Below are 26,930 nucleotides of genomic sequence, written 5' to 3' on the forward strand. Positions count from 1 at the left end.
TTTGGTTATTGGAAGACTGACGTTTTATGTGAACAAATCATGTAAGGCGACTATCTCTAATCTTATGTGACCAAACCATCTAACATGGAGATATTCAATGCACAAAATAATAATAATAAAGATGTAGCCGCTTGTTGAATAACAAATGTTGTTCACAATATCATATCATTTTAATCATATCTCTTTTCATGTTGCTCTTTACTCTTCCTAGTTTATCAAATTGCTCAAAATAGAAGTTTATCTAAATTTAAATTAAAATTTAACTTGATTCGAGCAAAGTCTATTAATTTTATAAAAATATAGTAATCACTAATATGTTTTTCTTGAGAAATCTAAGGCCTAAGTAGTTAGAAATGATAAAGAGGAAATATAAAACTCATATATGATTACTAACTACAGTCAATTAAATAAAAAATTTATCAGACATCTTTCAGCATGAAGAGCAGCAACCATTTTTAATTTTGCTTAGTTGAAAGGTCAGCCTTCCTTGGTAAGTCTTTGAATATATATATATATATATATTCAGGGAAAATATTTTTCAAATGATAATTTTTATGTTTAATTTTAAAAAACAATTTAAGAACAGTTATTTTTTTGCTTTCTATTTTTCCTGCTAAAAATATATATTGAAAGTAGAAACTAAAAGGAAATAAACTATTTGGTAAACTATTAACCCAATTCAAATTCATTGAAGTAAAAAAAAATGTATTTTTTTAGGCTCATTTATAATATTAAGATGATCATGAATAATAAATCAAGTTGATGACATTGATTACCTGTTTTAGCATTTTTTTTTCTTCTTGTATAAAAGTTCATAGGAAGAGATTTATTAGGTTGACAATAATTTTCAAGACCCATATTGATTAGATGAGATGTCGCACCTACATCAACAATTTTTTAATTATTTGCATGTTTCACAATGATATGTCTTTTAAGTTTCATAAAACTTAAAACATTATTTATGTTTATTTATAATTTTTAGAATTACTTATGTCGGTAGAGAGAGAGAGAGAGATGTGAGCACAATTAAAGTGGAAAGTTCGGGCAGGCACAAAACGAGAAATACCGAGCAATATTGGCAATAACTAGAAATACAATTATATGAAGACAAATACCGAGCAATACCGAGTAATATCTAGAAAAAACTCGGTATTGCTCGGTATTACTCGGTATTGGTCTTCACAGAGCGGTATTTCTCGTTATTGCCAAGCAATACCTAGCAATACCGAGCAAATACCGAGCAACTCAGTGATGACCGAACGTAGTTCTACGTCCGTTCACCGGACCTAATAATTGTTCCTTAAAAGGAAAAATATAATATAAGAGCGAGTAAAAAAAGAAATTAAAGATTATAAGAGAGATAATTAATAGAGCGATTAAGCAATTATCGGCTAACTTAGACATTTAGGTTTAGGTTAAAAATTACAACATGAGAAAATTTTTATGGTGTGATGGCTCATTGGATGTTATTATGGATCTATCATCATACCAGCCAAAAAATGAAAAGAAAGACTTTTTGTTGATCTTAAGCTTGTGCATTTTAAGCCTTTCGACATCATTGGCATGTTTTTTTTAGTACAAGAAGTCCAATTTAAAATGTTCCAAAATCGTTGAAATACATCTTTAGAAGTTTCATTATGCTTTAAAAGTGTCAAAATTTAATTTCTAATTTCAAAAAATGATCATGAGGTTTAAAAAAGCCTAAACGGATTTATTTTAGCCATGAAATGTAAAATTTTATGTCGGAGCTCGATCAATGGCAGTGTGAACTCCATGTATGCAATACCTCCTTATTGAGGAAAAATTATTCTGTGCGGACCCGAATGGCATCCGGAGACCAATAAAAATGCACCACATCACCCTTTTACTATGTCGCGGCTCGGTACTGCTCGGTACCATGGCATCCGGGCGTAGAGCTGTGTCCAGCGTCCACACAGAATAATTTCTCATGAGGAAAAAATATTATTAAATATACAAAGAGATCATAAAAAAGCTTTAAATTTATGATGAATGCCAAAATAATTTTGAAAATCATAAGAAAATTTGAAATCTTTTTTGTTTTCTCTCCTCCCGCGCTCAAATCTCCTCTTCTATGTCCTATGAAATCCCATTGAGGGTATAACTAAGATCAAAGTTTTAATTAGATTCTCGTTTTCTTTAAAATAAAGGCTTAAAAGAATCTAGCTACAATTGCTAGTAAATTACAAGGTTCATAGTCTATGCATAAAGGATTTGATCTACATTAGAAAAAGATGGGTAACTTTCCTAGATAGTACAATTTATAATTGAGACATACAACTTACGATTACGGCAAATTATTGCATCCGATCATCAGACACGGAGATAGGTTCAGATATTAATAAAATATTATTTTAAATTAAGCACATGTAAAGCGCAGTCAAAAGCGCAGGTGACGTGGCATGTTTTTATTGGATGTCCGAACCTATTCTACGTGTCCGGTGACCGGATGCAATAATTTGCCTATGATTACACCTCTTGGCTCCATTTTATTGGGAATTTCTAGTCCTAAATATATTGCCTAAAGAGTAAAATAAACATATCGAGACGATGCCACATCAAAATAACGATGTTGCACATAGAGAATTAGAGGTACTAAATAAGCTGACAAATCAATACATAGGTGAATAGATCATAGCAAATATTCTTAATATTTAGTATGAAGGAAATAATGATTTCTAGTTGAGTTAATTAAAGTTATCTTAATATTTTGCCTTTTGAGACCTTATTCTTAGTCTAAATTTAACAATATTTGATCTTGTAACTTACAACAAATAAATCAGAAGTGGGTGGCATTATGATAATCGATATCATTGCATTCAGTATAACAAGAAATATCCTGATAAATGATCAATATTAAAAGATCCACTTTCTCAATGACCTTGTGAAACAACATGTGGCATTTAGGGCAACCATCTTTCCTACTTGCAATAAGAATCTAATTATTCCAATAGAGAAACAAGCTAATATTCATAAAGGGACTAAAAATTTCATAATAATAAGGTATTCTAGGTCTAGCTAGTGAAAGGGAGGTTGTAGCATTCTTTAGTGCAGTGGACAGTTTCTAAAGGTCAATGATGTGTTAGCAATAGATCTAAACCATATTCTAATGACTCTTCGTGGAATATCTTAAGATTGATGAAAGCGTTAGAGATCTTGCAACTCAAGAGACGGACGGTTAAAATTCCGGTGGTCACCGGCGGTATTGGCCGCCGGAAAACCGCCGCACAAAATTAACCACCGGTAAAAAGCAGTCGGAAATGGTTTCCTACGCCGTTTTTACCGGCGGTTAACAAACCGCCGTTAGACCGCCGGTAACGTTAAAAACCGCCGGTTTTTAGCGTTTTTCCTGTAGTGACGGTTCTCCTAAATTTCTTAAAAATTGTACATGATGAAGCCTAAGATTAGGGATTCAAGATCGAACCCTATGTCAGGTGTTTGAGGACTCTTTTTTGAATTCGAAGGAAGGTGTGCAAAAAATAAATTAATGATGGTAATTAATTTTCACAGTAATAACGAGAGGGCGTGGCCAATAATTGAGACCAAGATGGTTCATGGCTTGATAAAAAAGTTAAGGCCCGTGAAATTTGACCCAACATGAATTTGGCTAATATTTTTTTGGTTAATTAGATTAGCACAACACCATTTGGAGCGATGAGTCATTTGACACCATGAGGTTAGTTCATATAGGTACAATCCATTAGAGTAACTACTTTCATAGAAACTTGTACGAGCATTGGATAAGATGAGCATGTTTAGCATGAAACCAATTACGTGCCCATTTAGAACTACATTAGACAGGTTACTATTGGATTTTGTGATGACCAACGAATTAATATGTATAACAAATCATACTGTTTTCTTACATGATAGTTTGGATTAGTAGAGAATGTGGAGCATATAGGTCATGTTTAGTAGGGTAATATGGATAAAGTAAGTTTGCTGGCAGATAGTCATAAAGAAAATATAAAATATGATTTTTTCACATATAAAAGATAGCATGTCATCATTCAGTTCTTGCCTAATATAGTAAGAAAATGTCTATCAATAAACCATTATAAGAAGAGTAGAGGCACTTAGGGAATATATTGTTAAAGCTTATGTGTCAGGCAATGACAATAGTTGGAAATATTGACGAATAGTAGGAAATGACTTAAGTAAATAAAAAATTATTAACAAATACTTATTCCTACATTGAACACGTGACCATCAACTTTCAAGTATTCTATATATTTGTAATATTTTCTCCCTAGTTCTCCTTATTGAATGGCATGAAAATGCATGATAGAAGTGAAAATTCATAGATGTTGTCTTTCACTTGAATTCCCTTATAATGGATTCATCATCATGACATGAGAAGGGCATGTAAGGTCATTCTTGTATGATGTAGTTCTTAGATTAGGAATGAATTTGCATGAATAACTATAGTGCCAATTAATTTAAGCAAAACTATTGTCATTATATGAAAGTTATTGGCATTACAAAACAATTCGGAGGATTATTATAAAAAAAAAGCTACATTAAAAATGAATAAATGAAATTCTATATATGGAAACATCATGAATTATATGAAAATTTCCATTATTATTTTCATAATATAATTTATTGCATTTTTTGTTAAAGTTGATTGTTAAAGTTGGTGCATTACATTTTTATATTATGTTAATATTTTCTATTGAATCCTAACTATTAAAGCTCGTCCTTTTTTTTTTTTAGTTTATCTCATAGTTGTTATACTTCAGTAATGATTTTACAAAGGATTGTGCAGGTGGGCTGTGAGGATTTATTAAACAAGCATAACATGACATACATGTATAGTTATTGGCCAAGGGTTGATGGATAAAAAAGTTAAATATTATTTTTATTGTAGGTAGCCTGACTATAAGATCTAGTCATTTTGTTGATAATTAAACAAATGATTTTTTTCCTTAAATGAATGTTAGATTAAATGTTCATGTTGTATTTGTGCATAAATTTATGATTCCTTTCAAGATATTCTTGTTACTACTACTATGTATATATAGATATATCAACTGCTAACCCTATGAGCACTAACTCTTAGGTTACAACATTTGCCATGCTTGAGTTGCCAACATTTTTGGATAATTTTCATTTTGGTGTAAAAAAAAGTACCAATATTAGGGTGTTGAGTATAGGCACAAGCCCTTTGAGCTAAAATTAAGAAACAATATGGCCAACAACAAAAGGGCTCAAAGCCTTGCAAGTGGTAGGTTTAACCATTATTGTATCATTACCCTTTGGAGTGTAGGCTTTAAGCCAACTATGCAAAGATTAATCTGGTAGTGCGCCATTCATATGGTTGACATAGGTAGTCTAAATTGATGTCCTTTAAAATGTGGCACTTTAGTTTGAATAACAAAATAATTATAAATATAAATCACTATAGGTTTAATAATACATTTGGAATCATACTTGGCTTCTTAGAGAAACTCGCATGTTGGGATTGCAAAACTTTGTATTTAGTCATGCATAAATCTTAATACAACACACATATCTTAAAGTTATTTGGAGCGATCAAATAAGTGCATGCATTAGATAAATTCGGGACTAAAAAGCATACCATCAACCCAATAGCTTCATTCCTTCGACACATTATCTATATAAGGTGTCTAAACATGCTTGCTAGTCTTCAAATCTAACGAATTACACTCCATAAGTAAAGTTGATTCAATGGTAAAGCTAGTGAGACACTAAGTTTTTATAGTTATGCGTTGAATGAACTCAAGGTCATATGGCCTTTAAGCTCCACTCCCTGCTTTGTAAAATATCCTAGCAGCTCATGCCTTTGGATTATTTATTTGAGTTACTCTTCAATAACAAGTTTGATAGGATGATAATGAAAGTAAGGCTAGAGGGGGTCAAGAAATAAAAATTAAAATGAATGCTTGCTTATCAAAAAAGGATATAATTGCTTAGTGTTATTGTTATGATAGTAAATATATTATATCAAGAATTATTTACAACTTTTCTTAAGGAGCAGTATGGAGTTAAACACATACTCATGGATGTCGAGGTAGGCCTAGCACTACAGGAAAAACGCCGATTACTGGCGGTAATGACCGGCGGTTAAAGGACCACCGGTATTACCGGCGGTACGCCGGCGGTGTAGCCGCCGGTTAGTACCGGCGGCCTAACCGGGGGTTTCGTAACGTTAGGCCACCGGTAATAGCGACGGTCCTTTAACCGCCGGATGTCAATCATACCGGCGGTTTACCGGCGGTGAATACCGTCGTTGATAAGTGATGAAAATACCGGCGGTCGTGACCGTCGGAAGACCGCCGGTAAATGCCCTAAAATGAATGGGATCGAGCCTCGGATTTCATTTCTAATATCTCCTTCTCTCTCTTCGGATGAGCCATACGCCATTTTTACCGGTGGTTGTAAAGCCACCGAGAAGCCGCCGATATATTATAAAACCGCCGGTGTTACCATACTAACCGCCGGTTTTTGACGTTTTTCCTGTAGCGTAGATCATTTCTCCATACTTGGGGCTACTAAGAATAGGTTATGATGTAAGATATCACTCAAATATTAGAATGCCAAGTCATAGTTGAGCATACTAGAGAAGCCTTTGGACTTCAATAAGGCGCTAAAAAGAAGGATGTTGCACGCATTAGAATGGGAGAAGAAGTAATTGAGGTGAATGAGCTTTCTTATAAGCTTTTAAATTAACTTTGATAGAATAAGACTTATAAGTGGTATCAAGGCCCACCTAAACTTTATTTAGATTCATATTTATTCTATGAAGCAAGATCATATAATCCAAGAACTTAGGTAGAAGAAGATCTGAATCTTCATATCATATAATAGACATTTTTATTGAATATGTTTAATGTCAAGAATATCTTGAGGCGGCCAAGAAGGTTTAGGTGGTGAGCAAACTAATCTAATTGGTAGATTGCATTAAAGGATGAAAGATCGCTATAAATGGTAACTACTTTATATGGAAGTATGGACTATATTATAGATGTATTATGGAGATAACTGACTAAAAAATTATTTTTGAGGATATGATGTCTGAAATTTGTGTTGATAATACACAAATGACAAGCATTTATCATCACCTCAAGTGTGATCATAAGGGTGACTATATCCTGTCTTCTATAATTTCCTAATAAATCGTGTTAGAACAACACCGAAGGCCTGAAAATCTCAGACATCAAGGCCTAACTTCTTAATCATATTGTGGAGCCCTACATATATATGAAAACCCTTAAACCCTCATTATAATTAATAACTACTTAACAAATATCATATTATTATTATTACATATGTTTTGAGTTATTGGTAAATCGTTATTTATGAAAGTTTATTGAAGAAGAGGTCCAAAAAATATTTACCTAAAGCATGTAGCTCTGGGACTAGCCTCCCAAAATACAAAGTCTATCCTTATCATGAGGCACTTCTACTCTTTTCTAGTCATGAATGGGTGGACATCTTAGTCGGCATGCTCTTCCCCATGAATTAGGTGACTAAACAGAAGCAACTAATATGATGATTAAAAAAAAAGGGTATAATTAATTTTAGAAACATGAAACCAATTACATATAAAGCTACATGCATTGAACTAATAATATTTGATTAAAAAAAGGTCAGAAACTGAACTCAAAACCTTCTTCTATCACCTAAAACCTTTACTTTGTGAACTAGAAAATATACATGGTGGTCGGCTATACTCATTAAATTTATATTTATTGCTGCATTTGAAGTTCCTCATTGTACTCTAAAGATCATAATCTATGACGCTTAAAAAAAGTGTACTATATTGCATTTAATAGTCATTGACTTGCTTCTGTTCATGCCTGGCTTGCATTTATCTATGCATTATTTATGGCTACAACTGGAAGAAAACTAATTAATTGACTTTAGATCATTTCAGGTGAGGAAATCTTAAACATTTTGTGATGAGTAGCTGTAGTTGATAGTTACAATTCATTATTAATTTTTATGACATTGAATCATAAGATGATGATGAGCAGAAGAACCAGTCCTTCAATTGGCTAGCTCATAGTTGTGCTCATTCAACCTATTTAATAATTTCAACCATTCATGTTGAAATTGATTCATTTTTGAAACACTTTAATAGTTGATGTGCGTGTTGAGAGCAAGCCATTCTCATTATGAAATGTTTGCTCATATAGATATAGTATGTGGTTGACTTTCATCTACATATTTAAGTTTTTCGATTGGAAATGAGTTTGATTGCTCTGTGTAGATGACCTAATTTTGATCCTTATTGAATCCTTTTTTTTATAAAATATTAAAAGTGATATTATAGTCGAATGTTCGTTTGAGATTAAGGTCTATTTTGGACGACATCATTCTCGCTATTTTGTTTTCAGATAGCAGCCACAATTTTATTTAGCTACTGTTTTCTCACTATTTTTTAGCAATTTATGTGATGGAAATATGTTTTTTGTAATCATAGTAGCTCAATTATTTTCCCCAAAACAACTTCACAATCAACTTTATAAAATGCTACAGATGCCCCAAGCACCCAGTAATTTGCACAATTTGTGGCTCATATAAGTCCTCGGCCTTTCACAATGCTTAATATTTAAGAAGAGGTGACTCTTATGACATATTCATAAGGTTGAATAAACTATTGATGTACATACTTTCATTTAAGAAGATATCTCAAATGAGAAAGTGATTGTTAAAACACATGATTTGTGTTTGCCTCACCTATATCGAATAGTTGAGAATGTGTTAAAAATATCAACTTGTTAGCTCGATCGCTAAGCCTTTTGATTTGAAAGCGATTTTAACGAGTATATTTAACCCAACTTCAATCAACCTTTACTTCATATTCTTGAACACCAATAAACAATATCAAAGTTAGGTATTCCTCCCGAGTCTTTTCCCTTCCTCCACAAATAACTAAGGTTTAAGAGTGGCCGATCGACTTTCGCAAAGAATCTACATGTCTAAGTGTACGTGCTCTAAACGTAATATGTATGGTTAGCAATATATTAATATTTTTTTGAGACATTTAGGTCAATTAAGACAAACTCACACACAAATCATATTCATAAAACTCGAACGCAAGATATCTTGGTTGGTAGCTAAAGCTCCCAAGTCCCAACAAGCAGACCAAGATGAGCTGTGTAATTATATTAATGTTGAAGTATAAAGTAATTGACCATCATCTAAGAACCTAAGCGTTTACTTTAAAAGCATATTTATTAATGTACTGAGTCAAGCTTTTGGCTATCTCATTTAGTGCTCTTCGAGTTTCTTAATCAACTCCCACATTGAATTTTCTTCAGAATTAACTACTGGGTTAATAGGACGCTTAATCACGATTAATTTCTATAAACTAATATAACAACTGTTGTTAAGAAATGTTTATTCTGTCGCCAGGGTTTACTTCTTCATGGCTGCATCATGAAATAACTAATAAAAAGCTTTCTATTACATTCATTGACCTTTTCATGGTGAAAGCAGTTGAAACTTCACCTGTAGTTCAACAAAGAAATTAAGAATGATGAACACACTAATAGTATTTATTAGAATTTACCAATATTAATTCAAAATACAATTTAGAGTATGCAAAATATTATCTTATAATTTTATAGAATTTAAATAGCTTATTTGTTTATTTATTTGATTAATTTTCCATTTTTTTCTATGAAAAAATGGTTTATTTATCATTATGATATTGATTACTCATTTGTGATAACAAAAATATGTGATCCTAACTTTCTTATTATACCCAATAAATTTGCTAAATAATCTTAATTATGTTACTTATGTACTACTAAAAAAATAAGCTTTTGCAGCACTTTTTGTGGCCTATTGCAGCGGTTTAAACACCTAGTAATTTATTTGCAGCGGTTTAAAAACCGCTGCAAATCCGCTGTATTTGCGTTCGTTGCAAAGGCTTCAACAGCGGTTTCATGAGTGCTGCTGTAGGAATGCTATAGCAGCGCTTTTTGTAGGTGTTAAAACCGCTGCTAAAAGATAGAATAATTTAAAAAAAAAAATATTATGCAAAAAAAAAAAAAAACAAATTTGTTATCAAATTACAAATATCAATAAAATAATGTACAAATATAATTACATCTTATTAAAAACATATAGCAGCAGTTTAAAAACCGCTGCTAATTAATGCTGTCTTTATGCCTTCTTTTTAGTAGTGTGTCTTCTAATTTTAATAAGGAATACGGATAAACTAATCTTAAATTAGCTAAATTTGGTGATTTACATACTTGCAACTTTATTGTTTTTATATGTTTCACATATTTCATTAAATTTGCCTAATTGCTCTAATTATATATTAATTATGATAAATTATAATTATATTTTGCATAACAAACTTCTTTTAATTATATTCCATTGAATTTTTTTTGGGGCGTCAACCATAATAGAAAAATGTCTATAAAATAAATCATTTTATTTATAATTTTTTTGATGAAATCAATTTACAAAACAGATACTTGACAGTCTCAAAAATCTCATTTGTACCGACAGATGTCAAGTTCTCAAGGATTTTCACCAGCGTCAAAAAAATACGAAAAAATTCTGTGTAATTAAAGCACTATAATAATAATGTTATGGAGAAGACAGATTTTTAAATTCTGCATGCTGAAAAAGCTGTGCTTCCAGCCATATATACTATGCAAAGATGGCCACATTGTCAACAAGATTTAAAAGGCAGAAAATCACCTTACAAGTCATAAGACGCGCAATTCTTCCCGAATAATTTGTAAATGGCAGGAAACTTCTTGCAAGTATAGAACAAAGAAAGTCAAGCTTCAATGCAGAATATATTATAAAGGTTTGGCTGGCAAGAAACCATTAATATAATCTTCGACAGAAATTTAAAGGCTACTGTGATTATTTTATAAATCTATCTTATTCATCAGCAAGAGCTGGCTTCCCTATCCTCATTTTTAAGCTTGTAGAATGCTCATCATGGCTGCTAAACATCAATCTATTAAAAGCTTCTAGACTTGGAAACTCTCTCTCTTTTTTGTTTGGGATGGCTTTCTTACTGTTTCTTAAAACAGTTTTTTAGTACAAATATTAAAATTTTTGTACTGTAAATCTGCTTTAAGAAACAGTAAAGAAGCAGTCCCAAATGAAGTTTAAATATCATCATTTCATTTGATGTTCATGATATTTTTAGCCATTGATTGGTTTCCAAAATTCACCTGAGAGTTATACTTTAATTTCAAGCTGATTCATTGCTTCCTAACCTTTTTTTTTTAACAAGATACTATCAGAAAATAGAAGCCTGCTAGTTAAAATTAAACTTTAAAGCAAAATTGAATGTAATTTTCCAACAACTTCTCAGCCTCCTTTATAGAAAAGATCATCAAAAGGCCTGTAATCAATAAACAGACAACGACCAGCTGTTCATTTATAATGTCAATGAACCCTTTAAATTATGTCTTTTTCATATTAATTAAGGCTTTGTTTGGAAGAGCTTTCTTATTACTTTATAAAACAGCTTTTTTTATAAAAATTTTGTGCTAGAAAACTGCTTTAGAAAACAGTAAGAAAGCTGACCCAAACGAAGCCTAAGAGTTAACTTGAATAGCTTTAAACTATCAATAGATATGCTGTTTTGGAGAAAAAAACCCTGGTCGGTCATGTTTTGTTTATTAATAGTCTAGCTGAATTTGCTGTCATTTTTAATAAGGATGATTGAGCTGATCAGAACATTTCAATGATTTACAAATCAATAACTAAGGATAGGTGATGGAGGAAATTTTGATGCAAGTATAAAACGGTATTGACCACAAAATTCTTCAGCCATTTTCACTTTCATTTTATATAACAAGTGGGAATGGTGGATATTGTTTAACCATGGTAATTTTAGAGACTTTCATTTTTATTCACCTTTGCTTCCTAATCTGTGAGGTTAGTGACATCAAATGAATTGAATAATAAGACTACCTCTTAAACATGGAAAGATATTCGAGGAGTGGGGATAGCACATTTTGTTATCCCTCAAGAGCACACTACAGGAAATTTATTAAATACAGGCAATTTTTCCGGTGGTTAGACCGCCAACAACTAACGGCGGTTAAACCGTTGGTTAAAATCAAGTTAACTGCGGGAATTACTGGCCGTCAAATGACCGCCATAATGTTTTAACTACGATGTAGTTTCCGGCGGCCGCACCGCCAGTTTTAAGTGACTTATTTCCGCCAGTTTATGCCGCCGATATTCGCCCTAATACCTAACATGCCCTCTCCTTCCTCCTCATTTCAACGTCTGCCACGTTTCGTTCATCCAGAGAAGAAAACACCTACTGCAGCTCCAGCTAACCTTCCGCCCTACCCTGTAGTGGCAGTGAAAACTTGTAAGTCAAGACAAAATGTTAGATCCATATGAATTTCATTAATGAAATTAAAATCTTCAGTTATATTTGAATTGTTTGCCTGTGATGTGGCTTTAGAGAAGAAGCTCATTTGACTTTTCTTGCAACTATATTTCACACAAAGGCAAATCAAGTAGACAACGGAGCCTGAGATTAGGGTTATAAGTGAACCAATGCACTCAGTAAATAGCTCAACTTTAGTTCGATTAATACTAGTTCAAGTCAGTAATTAAACAAAGTCAAATGTTTTTTACAAACTAAGAGGTTAAATAAATCAAGTTTAAACACAACTCAACTTGTTTATTTGCATTCCTAAATATTTTGTTTGTTGTTCAACAAATAATTTGTTAAAAACTTCAAATCAAATTAGAATATCTATCTTCTTGATTGATATCTCGCTTCCTTTTTCCTCTGCTAGGGTTTTTTTTCCCTGGAGCATTGGCGGGATTCCCCCCGCCTCGTTGGGGCCTCCCTCTAGCTAGAACCGGCGATCTCAGTGATTTTCAAGGAAGTGCTCTCTGCCTTTTCTAGTGTATTATTTGGTTTTGTGTTTTCTCGCTTTGTTTTCAGTCTCCTTCTCCGGCGTGTGCCGGAATGGCCCCGAATCGGTTGTGCGACCTTGGTTTTTTAGGGGGTTCGTCTCATTCACGCTTGTTTTTGGAAGCATTTGCTAGTTCTTCCTCGGTTACTTCATTTCCGGAACTGCATACCTCGGCTTTTCGTGGCTTGCCTGCCCTTTTGATTTCCGACCAGGAAATCAATGAATTGCCAATCCCGTTTCAATTCTCTTTAGTTGGTTTCTTCCCTTCTAAGCGACATTCTCTTGATTCCATTCGCAGATTTTTCTTTAACCTAAAGTTGAAAAGTGAAGTTTCGGTCACCTTGCTTGACCCATTGCATATTCTGATTAAACTAGCTAATGATCTTGATTACCGTAGGGTATTTTGTCATAGACCCTACCTAGTTTACAATTGTTACATTAAACTCACGAAATGGTCTCCTAGTTTGGATGTTGGTGTTAAGTCGCCTGTCATCCCGATTTGGGTCACTTTTTCGCTATTGCTTCCTCATCTATATACCCCTCGTATACTTCATGGTTTGGGAGCTATTTTTTGAAAACCTCTGAAAAATTGATGCGTCTACTTCTGCGGGATCTCGGCCTTCCGTGGCTCGTGTGCTGGTGGATCTTGATATAACTAAATCCTATCCAAACCAGGTTTGGTTAGGTTTTGAAAGTTTAGGGTATGTCAGGATGTTGTTATGGATGAATTCCCCCCTTTTGTGCTTCTTGTAAATGTGTTGTTCATGTGCCTGAAAAATATCGTCCTCTCCCTTCGACTGACCTGTCTAATACAGTTGCTAAACCTATTTTGAATTTATCTTCTCCCTCTTCTTTACCTCCTGTTGTGCTTAGGGTGAAGATTGTTGATGTTCCTATTGAGTTGGAGACTGCTGGGCAGGTCTCGGGGAATGCTGTTGGTGATTTAGGGGATACTGTTCTTATCAATTCTAGTCCTAATGTAGCTGTTCTGTCTCCTATTGTTTTACCGTCTGTGAATCCTGTTGGTTACCTAGAGAGTAATGTGGTTGTGTCTCCCGTTTCTTTGCCCGTTAATTCTATGGGTGGTGTGGCTATTGGTGACGTTGGAGTTGGTGTTGTTTCCACTCTGTCTTGCCCAGTTCAGTCTCCTACTGTCTCTGTTTCTGTTGCTGCGACTTGTTTGGAAGGCTCACCGGTTGGAGTTTGTGGTGCTGGTAAGGGTGAGGGTCCTCCGATTGGGGATCCTGGTAGTGCGGTTTTATTAGATAGTGATTGCTATGTTAATTATAGAGTGAGTCCTCATACTGATGGTGTGGAGTCCTCATATACTAATTCTATTTCTTTAGTCGATGGTGGTGATGTGTCATTGGTTAACTCAGGGGAGGCCAGTTGGCGTCGTCCCTCTGGTGGATGTGCGTATTGTTGTTATTTCGAGTGCTAATTTGTGAGCCCATCTTGCTAGGGACAGTGTTAGGTGGCAATGCGATTGGCTTCATGATGATTTGTCGTCTGCTGAAGGGGAGGATACTTTTGATAGCATTTTAGAAATTGGCTCGCCGGATACTTTTGTTAGGAATCGTAAAAGGAAATCTAAGAATAAATTATTTTCTCGTGCCGATTTTCGTGGATGTGGCTTTTGGCTTTTCTCACTTTTGGTTGCCATCGTTGTTTTGGATCTAGACTATGAGGAAGCAGTCATTCTACATGCACCTTTGATGGCTAGGATTGGGCAACCGTGGTGGTCTGGTGTTTGCTGCTTGTTGGCTTGGTTTCTTGGCAGATTATTTGATCCCCCCTAGATGGCCCCTCCCTGGCAACTGGGTGTCGGTCTGAGTCCATTTGGATTCGATTTTGATTTTGGTTAGTGTCTGATTTAGTCTATTTTTCGTTGATTGTAACTCCCATGATGTGGCCCTATCGTGGTCTTGCGGTGTACCTTTTGCTTTTAATAAAAATTTTGTTTCAGTTAAAAAAATAATTTGTTAAAAACTTCATAAGATACTAAATGGTGGATCATATATTGTTCAATTAAATTGTTTTTTAGATCTAATTTATTTAATTACTTATTTAATATTAATATATTATATATATTCATTTGTTAAGCTATGATACTTTGTCTATAAATTTTATTTTTTACATATTCTTTTATTCTTCCACCACTTACATTTTTTACCCTTTGCGCCTACATGAGCACACTAGTATTATGCCGAGAATTAGCTCGGAGCTGAACATACTTATAGCAAGTGGATATAATTTCCCCAAAAATCAGCAAACGAAAACAATAAATTAGGAAGAAGAACACATCAAAACTATTTTTAGTACAAGATATATAAAATAAAATAACAATATAAAGTTGGATCTTCAATTGGAGAGGTAGCTCAAGCTCTCCCAAATCCCTTGCCGGCAACTAGAGCCCTCACAACCTAAAAATTCTAATTTCAGCAAATTCAAAACATAATCCTGAAATCACTCTATTGTTAGCCTTAAATAGGCTCCCATAATTCACTCCCAAATCAGCGCCTTTTTCCTAAATAATTCCCTCTCAAATTTCAATTCAAATTAGATTTATTTCCCTAATTAATTCCCTCTCAATTATAATTAAAACTTCCTTAACAATCCCTCCTTAATTCCTCGTTTTTCCTAAATATTTTTTTCTTGGATTTTGAATTCAAATTAAATCTCTTGCCCTAAATAATTCCCTCCAAATTATAATTAAAAGACTCCTAAACAATTCCCCTTCGATTAAGAACCTTCCTAAATAGTTCCCTCTTGATTAATTAGAAAACTTCATAATTCCCTCCCAATCAAATCAACCGGTCCATCACATACCTTCTTCTTCTCATCCACTTTCAGTTGATCGATGCTTTGGTGAGCATAGTCTGTGGCTGCTCCATCTTAGCCTTCAATGCATTTTCTCCAACATTCATTTAATTATAAGAATCAAAGTACACCAATGTGAGAATTGAAGGTGAGTTCAAATTCTCCTTTTTTAAGCTTGCACACAATTGAAACATCAACTTAGCCCTTGCCGCATATTCTCCAACATGCTATATATCAATCCATCATAGTTTGTATATTTCTTATCATCTTTTCAAATCTACTATTTAGACACTACTGCCCTCCACGAGACTTTGCCTATAAATATTGCATATCACCACAGTATCTTTAAGGCTTGCCATTTAACCTTGTTTTTTGTTCTCAAGTGATAAATATTGCAAAAACTTAGGTTTCTTAAGATTTGTTGTAAGTTAAAGTTTCTTTTTCTTATCAATGTTCAAATCCCAAATGTGTATGCATTAATGCTCAACATAGTTCTATTCAATTACAACACTATCCTAGAATATTAACTCCAGGGCCTAGAAAGAATCTTTACTCTTCATAGCTCTCATTTAGACTCTTCCAATGTAATTTTTAATTAAAATGTTCATTGCATTCATAGAAGCTCAAAAGTCAAATCCACTCATTAGGCATGGTAGGTGTCCATTGGTGAATCCATGGCCCACCTATTTCTATACTCTATGTTAATAATCATGAATCAAAGTGTGTGAATCCAACATAGATTAAAGTTGTACAAAATAAATTACTGTTCATTTTTTTCACTAGAAAACATTAAATTTATGAGTGGGGGCCAACTAAGGCTTGATTTGGGATTACTTTTTTAGTGTTTCTTAAAGCAGTTTTTTAGTAAAAAAAATTAAATTTGTTGTACTAGAAAGCTGCTTTAAGAAGCAGTAAGAAAGTTGTCCCAAACCAAGCCTAAATTTTTACCTCAACATATTTTGCAACCATCAAGTTTTGATTTTTCAAAAAAAAAAAAAAACTAGTTTATTGACTTGATTTTTTTCTTATTAAACTTATCCTGGCTAGTTCTTTAAGCTTGTGATCTTCCTAGAAACTTATTAACATCTCTAAACATGGCAGGCATAACTTCAGCTCTAATGAAGTAGTTTCTGATTAAAATAATGGTTTTTCTTCCTTCAAAATTGTTAATAATTCATTACTGACAATGACATGAAGTGTCAGACAGTTCATGCTCTTCTCATGGCCACATTACTTGAAATCAAAACTATTTCAGCATAAAAAATCCAAGACTATCTTGTACTGTCATAAAAAACTATACTCAAATTGTTTTTTTATTATGGGCTGTTTGATTTATAAGCATACAATGCCAAATTTGTCCTTTGAATGAATATTATAGTGAGAATGAAAGGAGGACATGCTTGCACATCTGTGGTTCTAGACTTTGGATTCTTTTTAAATGAATAAAAACAATGACGGTGAGAAAAAGATAAAGAAACTAACACATAAAGAAACAAAGAACAGCCAAAATTGATATTTGACTTGATCAAACGATAATATCAGTCACATTCAAAGGCCCACAAGAAGAATTGGCAAATACAGCAATTTAATTATCACAGCTAGCCGGTGCAAGAAATTTGTTTTAAAACCAGTCAAAAAATCAAGCATTGAAGAATATCAAATCAGTGAAAAGATGTTTTCATATTTATTGTTAAGTGTCTCACAACCGTGTTTTGAAATGGCCTTGCTCGGAAAAGAGAGTTGATGAGAAAAGTCTTCAAACAAATATCTTCTCCACATATTCAGATTAAACTATTGGTTAAGATACAGTAATTTTCTTCGTTTGAGCAAGAAATTATCTTGCAAAACTCAAAACTGAACAAAGAAGATGTCTTGAATCTCTTGAAGAAAATATCTGATCAGTTTTTTCCTTTTTTTTTTCATGTTCTTCTTCGCTAGCTCTTCATAATAGCAACATTGAAAGGCATAATTCATGAGTTCTTGTTTTGTAAGGAAAAACTAATTTTCTTGCTAAAAATACTGAAATTTTGCCTTGCAAAACACAAAAAATTGTCTTAAAACATTTTGTAAAGATAATATGGGCTAATGATTTTCCTATTACAAGAAAAAGAAGAAACACAAATGAAGTTAAATTAAAAATACTCATTTCTTTGCTGATGTACAAGTATAATTCAGTAGGATACAAATGAAATTTATAACTAAAATTAAGATCAAATTCAGCAGCTTAATACTTATTTTGTCAGTAGTAAGAGACACTTTGAGGTAGCTCCCCAAGCTTGCCTTCACCAGAATCATCAGCCCAAATGGAAGGAATTGTATCATCAAAACCAGAACTACTGAGAAGATCAGTAATGGATCCAAAGTCTAATTCCCATAAAAATCCATATTCAGATCCACCTCTGTAAACTTCTTGCTGAAGAGAAGAATCCAAGCTGTCATAAGAGCTTTGAAATTCTTGATTACCGATGGCCGGAGTTAACACACAACTGGTAGAAGACGAGGCCTGAGCACTTGGAATGAGAGACTGTGCTGAAAGCAATGGAATTGAAGATCTTTGATAACTACTAGAATGGCTTGCTTTTCCTTCCATCACCCTTTTCTTTAACTTGGTGTTCCAGTGATTTTTCACATCATTATCTGTTCTTCCAGGAAGCTTTGAAGCAATCACAGACCACCTAATAATAGGATTAAAAACCATCAATAACTCATTTTTATTCAACAAAATGTCCTGCCTAACAGAAATTCATGTGTTGAATTCCTCGTCAGCATTGAATTCATTTTTTGATATAAATCTCTATCAATGATAGAAACTTATGAACACAGTTCTTGATTTAGAACTGAAATTGTCACTGTATCTAATAGAGATAGACAAACTATTCTGTAAGTTTGTTTCTCATTTAATAATATCAGATTTGTTCTCACAAAAGAAAGTATATATACCTGCTTCCTATCTTGTTGTAGAGAGTGAAAATCATGTCATCTTCTTCCTTGGTGAAACTTCCATGCTTGATGTCTGGCCGGAGGTAATTAAGCCATCTCAGGCGACAGCTCTTTCCACAACGCTTAAGGCCTTCATAAGAAACAACAAAATCAAACAAATGCTCACAAGCGTTTACTCGAGTAGGAGAAGTGCAGAAAAGGAACAAGCTTTGTTCCATTGATAAGTCAAGGAAAAAAGAGGAGAAGAAAAGAGTTAAAGGCAAAAACTTACCAGCTTTCTGTGGCAGAGCAATCCAATTGCCTCCGAAGCCATGATTATGGATGTAGCTTCTTAGAGCCGCGTCCTCCTCAGGAGACCATGGCCCCCTCTTCACGTTTGCTTTGTCGCAGCAAGGAGCTCTCCCCATTCCCAATCGCTCAGAGAGAGAAAGAGAGAGAGAGAGAGAGAGAGAGAGAGAGAGAGAGAGAGAGATGGTGAAGAAGAAAGCAGAGAGCTTGTTTAAAAAAGAGAGACGAGGAAGCACACCATTTCAATACTTTCACTGCGCCATTTGCGCAGCATCTCTTTTTGGTCTTTTTGGGTGTTCGACAAAGCGTTTGTCAACTCCTAAAGTTTTTTAATAAAAATAATATATATGGCATTAATCACTTCTTGTGATGAACCTGCTGGCAGCCGTCCTCAGCCCAAACGAAGGTAAGTCAGTTGGGGTCGGTGACGTTCGTACCACTATGAGCACGTCAGTAGGTTTACAACTTTGTTTGGGCCCGACATAGCTGAAGAAGTGATTCCACTCATTCACAATTGGAGATTGAGGATTGACCGACTCCTTGAATCATTTGGACATAGGGGTGCAAGCGAGTCAAGTTGGCTCGCGAGTTGACTCGAACTCGACTCGATAACATGCTCGACGAGTCTAGCTTATCTAGCTTGCGAGTCGAGCTCGAACACTATTTCGAGATCTCGAGCTCGATTGAGTCGAGCAACTCGCGAATGAAATCGGCAGCGGGAAAACGAAAGTAGGTGCGAGAAAATGAAAACCTGGTGCGGGAAAGATGCTGGCGACGGATGCGGACACTAGCAACGACGGATGCGAACACGGATTGAGCTTGAACGCTGGGGTGATGCGGACTGAGCTCCAACGACGATAGAAGGGCAAGACACTGACGACGACAATGACAGAGCAAGAACGTCACTCAAGCATCTCGACGGACGGACTGAGCTCGAACTCTGATGACGCGGACTGAGCTCGAACGACCACGGACGGGAAAGACGTTGGGAACGATGACTACTGAGCTCGAAATGTTACACAAGCAGCTCGACGGACGGACTGAGCTTGAACGCGATGACGACGACTAAGCTCGAACGCTAACGACGTGGACTGAGCTTGACGGAAAGACTGAGCTCGAACTCTGCTCGAGAAGCTCGACGAGCTTTTCTTTCCTCTGTCGAGTCGAGCTTGAGTCAAGCTCGACTAGAGTTTGAGCTCGAGCTCGAGTTCGGTATTTGACACGAGCTCGACTCGAACACCCTCAAACTCGAGCTCGACTCGACTCTACTCGTTTGACCCCTATTTGGACACCTTCAAAAATCAGAAATCCATATGCATCTCCCACACTATAAACTATCAACTCTCCATAAACACTTACAAAGAGCAGCCATAAGGTAGTTCAATTCCTCGCATATTAGAATTATCTAATATATTTCTATCACATTTTGCCAACTTAAAAGGGGCCGATGTTTAAACCTAGGATGGGGAATCTCTCAAAGGCTACACCCATCACTTTAATAAGGCTTCCACAAGATCACCCATGACAATAATAATCTTGCTAAAACCGCCTTTATCCTGATATTACACCTCTAGAGCTTCAAGCTTTTGGTCGCTAAGAGCCATTCAATAGGGGTGTCAATATTTGACCTAACCAAAAACCAACCTGAAAAATTCTGGGTTCAGGTCAACCCATGTGTCAGACGAGTCGGATTTGAGTTTCGATTTATGACCCGTTTCTAAAACTTGGTTAGGTTTGGGTTGACCCAAAATCAACCTGTAATGATCGGAATCCCGCGCGATTCCCTCATATTACTCAAACATGCACATATATCTTCGAGACTCATTTCAAACCATATTTAAACACACACACAATACTCATAAACATATGCAAAATGTGATAAACAATATGAAATTTAGGATGTTACCTTATTTAGATTGAGTCAGAATAGGTGTAATCATACACGAATTCAGTAGGCGTTACAAGTATTATCCTCTACCAACCTAGCATAACATTACAATCCATCACGTCTTGATTTTTCGACATTTGGGAATTGTATTTCCTTGGTACTTTTCCCATCGTGACACTACATCATTGATTTATCTTAGTCATGTTGGAATACTTCGCGAAATAGATTGAAGCAATGATCTCCCTCATATATCTAATTGCCAAAGCCATAGCGAACTTGCTTTGGATCATCTTCAAATCAACGAAGAAGCAAACATTAATATAAACAAACTCATCCTCAACCTTCTCATGAGAAGAGTCAACAAAACCTTGACAATTGAGCAAAGGAGCTTCCGTTTATTATGAGTTGTGCATCGAATTCAACCTCTTCATAGAAAGAAGGGACTTCATGGTGTACAAAACAAATTATGTTAGATATGAGAGAGACCTCATTCTAGAGAGAGATTAGAGAGAGACCTCAAACAATTAGGAGGGCCCATTTATCATGTAAGATCATCTAGGGAAGGGAGCCTATTGGTTGTAATCTCATGAAGAAAAAAATTATCCCACAATCTTGACATGCTAATGACCTAAAGTATTTTTATACTTGATTATACTAATAGCTATTTAATTGAGTACTGCAGGTGAATCTTCTATGTAGAGGTACGCTACAGGAAAACAGCTGATTTCGGAGGCCTTCTTCGTTGGAAATCTGCCAATTTCCGTCGGTATAATACATTTTTGGCTGATTTTCAGCGAAAAATTTTTTGCCGGTAAAATATGAGTCAGAAAATAATTACGAGCGAAAAAATTAGTAAACAGAATTTGAGCAAAGGGAAAATTTTCGACTGATTTTAGATGAAAAAAATTTAAAAAAACTGTAGCAAAATTCATTTTTCCTTTGCTAGAATTCTATCTTTCAACTCGCTGCCAACCCACGATTGCTCGTTGTCCGCGCACGCCTGGCCGTCTTCACGCTGCCCCAGCCAATTCACTACCTGCTCGTCTGTGCCTGACCTTGACTGAATGAGGATTCAAATGTAGCTTGTTATGGAGGATATCTAGCGCTCATCCACTCTACTACAAAGCAAAATTTGTTACTACTTTTTAATTATATTATAACTCATAGAATATTAAAATTAATAATTAATTAAAAATAAATATTAGTTAATATTATTGGTTTATTTAAATTAGTTAATATTATTATTTTATTAAATTAGTTAATTTGTTTAGTTAATTAGTTAATTTTTTAATAAGTGTATTCTTTTTTTTTTAATTATAAGTACTCTTCCCATTCATAACACCGGCCAAGGACTTCTACCACTTCCGGACTCTAATCGTAAGCTTTACCTACGCAACTTACTCCACGTACCGCTTTTATCACACAATCTTCTTTCTATTCACAAACTCACAACTGACAATAATTGCTCCATCTTATTTGACTCCAATGGCTTCCTCATTAAGGATCTTCAGGACAATCGAACACTCATCCATGGTCGATGTCGTAACGGCCTCTATTCTGTCACTCAACCGCAAGCTCTCCACACAACCACCTCCTCCGGCACACCTTGGCACTCTCGGCTAGGACACCCCAACATCAGAACTCAGCAACTACTGTCTAAAAACTTTCCGTCTATATGTACCACTTTACCTTCTTTTGTTTGCAAATCATGTAATGTGGCCAAAAGCCACAAGTTATCCTTCTCTACCTCTTCAAATCGTGTATCCAAACCTTTTATGCTAATACATACAGATGTTTGGGGTCCTGCTCCTGTCCCGTCTCTTAATGGTTTTCGCTATTATGTCGTATTTATTGATGATTATTCTCGCTTTTCATGGCTCTACTTAATGAACACTAAGGATGAAACTCTCTCAAAATTCCAACACTTACATAAACTCATTCAAAATGCTTTCAATTCTAATATAACTACTCTACGCTCGGACGGTGGTGGTGAATACACCGGCCAACTTTTCAACAATTATCTCGCAAATCACGGCATTACTCATCAATTTAGCTGCCCCTATACACCTGAACAAAATGGTGTCGCCGAGCGGAAACATCGTCATCTCCTTGATACCACTCGTGCGCTTCTTCATGAAGCACACCTCCCACACAACTTCTGGGCCGATGCTCTATTAACTTCTCACTATCTCATTAATCGGCTTCCTACCAAAGTGTGTGACAATCACTCTCCCTACTATATTCTTCACAATCGGCAGCCTACCTATAATCATTTAAAAACCTTTGACTGTCTTTGTTTCCCGTGGCTCAAACCACAAACCTCTACCAAACTCCAACCACGTTCTAACGAATGTATATTCATTGGCTATTCCACCATACACAAAGGATATCGATGCTTCAATCCTATCACCAAACAAGTACATATCTCTCGTCATGTCATCTTTCATGAATCTATTTTTCCACACAAAATCGAGACTTCTCCATCATCTACAACACAATCCAACACCACCTCACGAACTCCATACCTCCTTCTTCCTACCTCCATTATACCTTCATCCAACCTTCCTCCTACCTCACCTAATGTCTCCTCTGTATCCCGGAAGACACCTCTATCTATCTCGAACACCTCTCTGTCACAGTCCATTTCGGACCCTTCCACTGATCTAGATCCTAATATAAATCAAATTCAATCTATTCCACCTTCTACTCATCCTATGCAGACTCGTCTCAAGTCTGGCATTCATCGACCCAAACCAATCTTCAACCTCTTAACCTCTCTAAAAGTCGATTCCACTCCTACATCCTATACTCAAGCCCTTCAAATACCCCACTGGAGAGCTGCCATGTCTGAAGAATTCCTAGCTCTTCAATCCAAGGGCACCTGGTCACTGACTCCACCTCCTCCTCATGGTAAGGTACTCGGCTGTCGGTGGACTTTTAAAACAAAATATGATGCTCACGGTCAGGTAGAGCGATACAAAGCTCGATTGGTTGCTCAAGGCTTCAAACAAGAACTTGGTGTCAACTACAATGAGACATTCAGTCCCGTTGCCAAAATGCCCACTATACGAGTCATGCTTCTTCTTGCTCATCACCGCGGCTGGCAAACTCTACAATTCGACATCTCCAATGCTTTCCTGCATGGAGATCTTCATGATGACGTTTACATGCTTCAACCCCCTGGCTTTGTGAACCGTGAGCATCCTTCAATGGTCTACAAACTTCACAAGGCTATCTATGGCCTCAAGCAAGCTCCTCGAGAATGGTACAACAAATTCACTGCGGTCCTTTCATCCTTTGGTTTCGGCTTCAGTAAGGCCGATCCGTCTCTGCTGGTCTATCGCAAAGGCCAAGTTCAAATATACCTCCTCATCTATGTTGATGATCTACTCATTACCGGGAGTCACTCTGACACCATTCAGCAACTTCTACAATTGCTCAAACAACATTTTCCTCTTAAACAGTTGGGCTTAGTCTCCAACTTTCTTGGTATCCAAGTTATTACAACAGCTGCTGGCACATTTCTTCATAAATCCCAATACGCCACTGAACTCGTTCATGCGGCAAATCTCCACCACAGCAAGCCTGTTAACACCCCCATCAGCTTGAAGCCGTCTACAAGCTCTGAGTCTGGTCTTCCCTTTCCCGATCCTCATCACTACAGGCAACTTGCTGGGTCTCTCAATTATCTGACCATTACACGACCCGATATTGCATACGCTGCCCACCAAGTCTGTCAACATATGCACAGCCCTACCACAGCCGACTATATGGCCTTAAAGCGTCTTTTACGCTACATTAATGGAACTCTTCAGTTCGGTTTGCCACTCTCCTCCGCTGATCTTCAACTCCGCTCTTACTCTGACGCTGACTGGGCTGGCGACTCCTCCGACCGGAAATCTACTACAGGTTTTTGCACCTTTTTGGGCATGACTCCAATTTCCTGGTCTGTTAAGAAGCAAATCACCGTTGCCAAGTCCTCTACCGAAGCGGAATACAGATCACTATCTTCGGCCACCTCAGATATCATTTGGTTGCGACGACTACTCACTGATTTTCAACTAGCTCCTTCCATGCCAACCCCTCTATACTGTGATAATACGTCAGCCATGGCCATTGCCCACAATCTGGTCTTTCATGCCCGGACCAAACATATTGAAATTGATTACCAATTCATCCGGCAGCATATCAACAATGCAGAAATCTCTCTTCATCACATTCACTCTGAGGATCAACCCGCCGATCTCCTGACCAAACCATTATACGGCTCCCGATTTCAGGAGCTGCGTTCCAAATTAGGCATTCGATCAATCCATGCCTAATTTGAGGGGGGATGTTAGACCATATAATATATACCGCAGGCATCATCTAACTAAATGAGACCAACTAGCTCAGCACATCACTTTCCCACTTCCTCTGCTATGCCGCCTGTGGCTAACGGATACCCTTACACATACTTGATTACATCTTTACAATATATACATCTGATATGTAATACTTTACCTTTGAGATACAAAGTATAGCTTTCTCCCGTATATTCTCTTCTCCTTGCTTCTCTTGCAGGTCTCAGGTGATGATCGGTCTCCATTGAAGACCTTTCATTGAAGAATAAAGAAAATAAAAGTAAAATTAAACTTATATCAGACAAAATAGTCAACTTTGTAAATGGGGTATCCAAATCTCTTGAGTCACTCAATATGCATGACTTTTATTTTTTCTCGCCTAGGACTAGAAATTATAAAAAATTAATTCAATGTATATCTTTAAATATTTTTTATGATAATTCAGCTAATAGTTTAAACATTAAAGAAGAAAATAGTTCTAAGGAACTAAAAAATAATTTTAATGAATTTAAAGAATCTCTTCAATGCTTACTGATGGTGATGCCCCTTTTCTGGATTTTCAAGGTAATCTTATCAATATTGAAATAGAGATGCTCGATTCAAACGGTTCATCAGATTGGAAAATCAAAGTTAATTAGAAAACAAGAGGTAAATTGTCCTATTGTTTTTCTTCTCCTAAAGAGGTAGTTAAAGTCAATCTTCATAGTGATAAAGTTTTACTGTTGTGATAATCTTCAACAAATAAAGTAAAATAAGTCATATATAGTCTTGGAGCTTCAAATCTACCTCAGCCAGTATAGTCAACAAAATGTAGCAAATTAAAAGATTCCTAAAGTAGACATTCATCTCACAAAAATGCCTGCAAATTGAGTATTTATGATATTTCGGTCGTATCAAAGGAAATGAGGAATGCTTTATATATATATAATATCTCACATCCTTACTGATTTGAGCTGCAAGAGTCAACATTATAACTCTTAGAACTCTAACCTACCTAAAGATGAATAGTCATAACTCATTTCCCAAAAAAATAAAGTTGTGAGGATTCATTGAAAAAGGCGAGAGGATTGTGGTTCAATAACCCTTCTGCTAGAAATAAATAGCCTAAGAAACGTTGCCTATTTCCATGTAATAGATTCAGGGGATTCTTTTAATGCTCTCCTTGATAGGCATTGGCTCCATGAATATAAAATAATGCATTCCACACTTCATAACAGTATCAAATATTCTCATGAGGGAGTTGAGCATAAGATATAATAAGGGTGATTTATAATCATTCTCAATTCATGAAGTAAGAATATATGAAGATGCTTCGTATTATCTACCTAAAATTTATATAGTATTCATTAATAAACTTCTTGAAGTAAAAGAAAAATAAATGAAAGAAAAAGTAAATGTAAAAAAATTGAAAAAAAAGAGAAAATGTAAAAAGCAAAAGACAAAAAAAATATAAGCATCTTAATCTTAAACTTGATATTCACTGGCGTCCTACCCCTCATGTATAACAAAGTGGTAGAATGGCTCAACTATCTATAGGGAGAGGTAGAGGATGAAAAAATTAAAGAGTATAGAACATAGAAAAGAGTATATACAAATAAAGGTGCCTGTAATACAAATCAATTTGCAATCTAGTTTAGAAGTTGAATCCTATGTGTTTGAGAAAATCTAACAGGTTATAGAATATAAAATTATTATCAAATAAACAAAGTTTGAAATTTTTATGGAAGTTGATAGCAATGA

The 26,930-nt window shown here is 35.4% G+C and overlaps 1 protein-coding gene across 1 annotated transcript; it reads right to left on the reverse strand.

Moving 5' to 3' along the window:
• Positions 1–17,853: 17,853 nt before the first annotated feature.
• On the reverse strand, positions 17,854–19,253 carry LOC110092191 (transcription factor RAX2). The gene is made up of 3 exons (XM_020816632.2): positions 18,943–19,253; positions 18,672–18,801; positions 17,854–18,406 (listed from the first exon to the last, which is right to left on the reverse strand). Exons 1-3 carry the CDS (start codon positions 19,076–19,078, stop codon positions 17,971–17,973), a joined length of 702 nt encoding a protein of 233 aa, XP_020672291.1. The 5' UTR covers positions 19,079–19,253; the 3' UTR covers positions 17,854–17,970.
• Between the last annotated feature and the right edge of the window lie 7,677 nt (positions 19,254–26,930).

The sequence above is a fragment of the Dendrobium catenatum genome, unplaced genomic scaffold, assembly GCF_001605985.2.
Source record: "Dendrobium catenatum unplaced genomic scaffold, ASM160598v2 fragScaff_scaffold_1400, whole genome shotgun sequence".
NCBI classification, from domain to species: Eukaryota; Viridiplantae; Streptophyta; class Magnoliopsida; order Asparagales; family Orchidaceae; genus Dendrobium; species Dendrobium catenatum.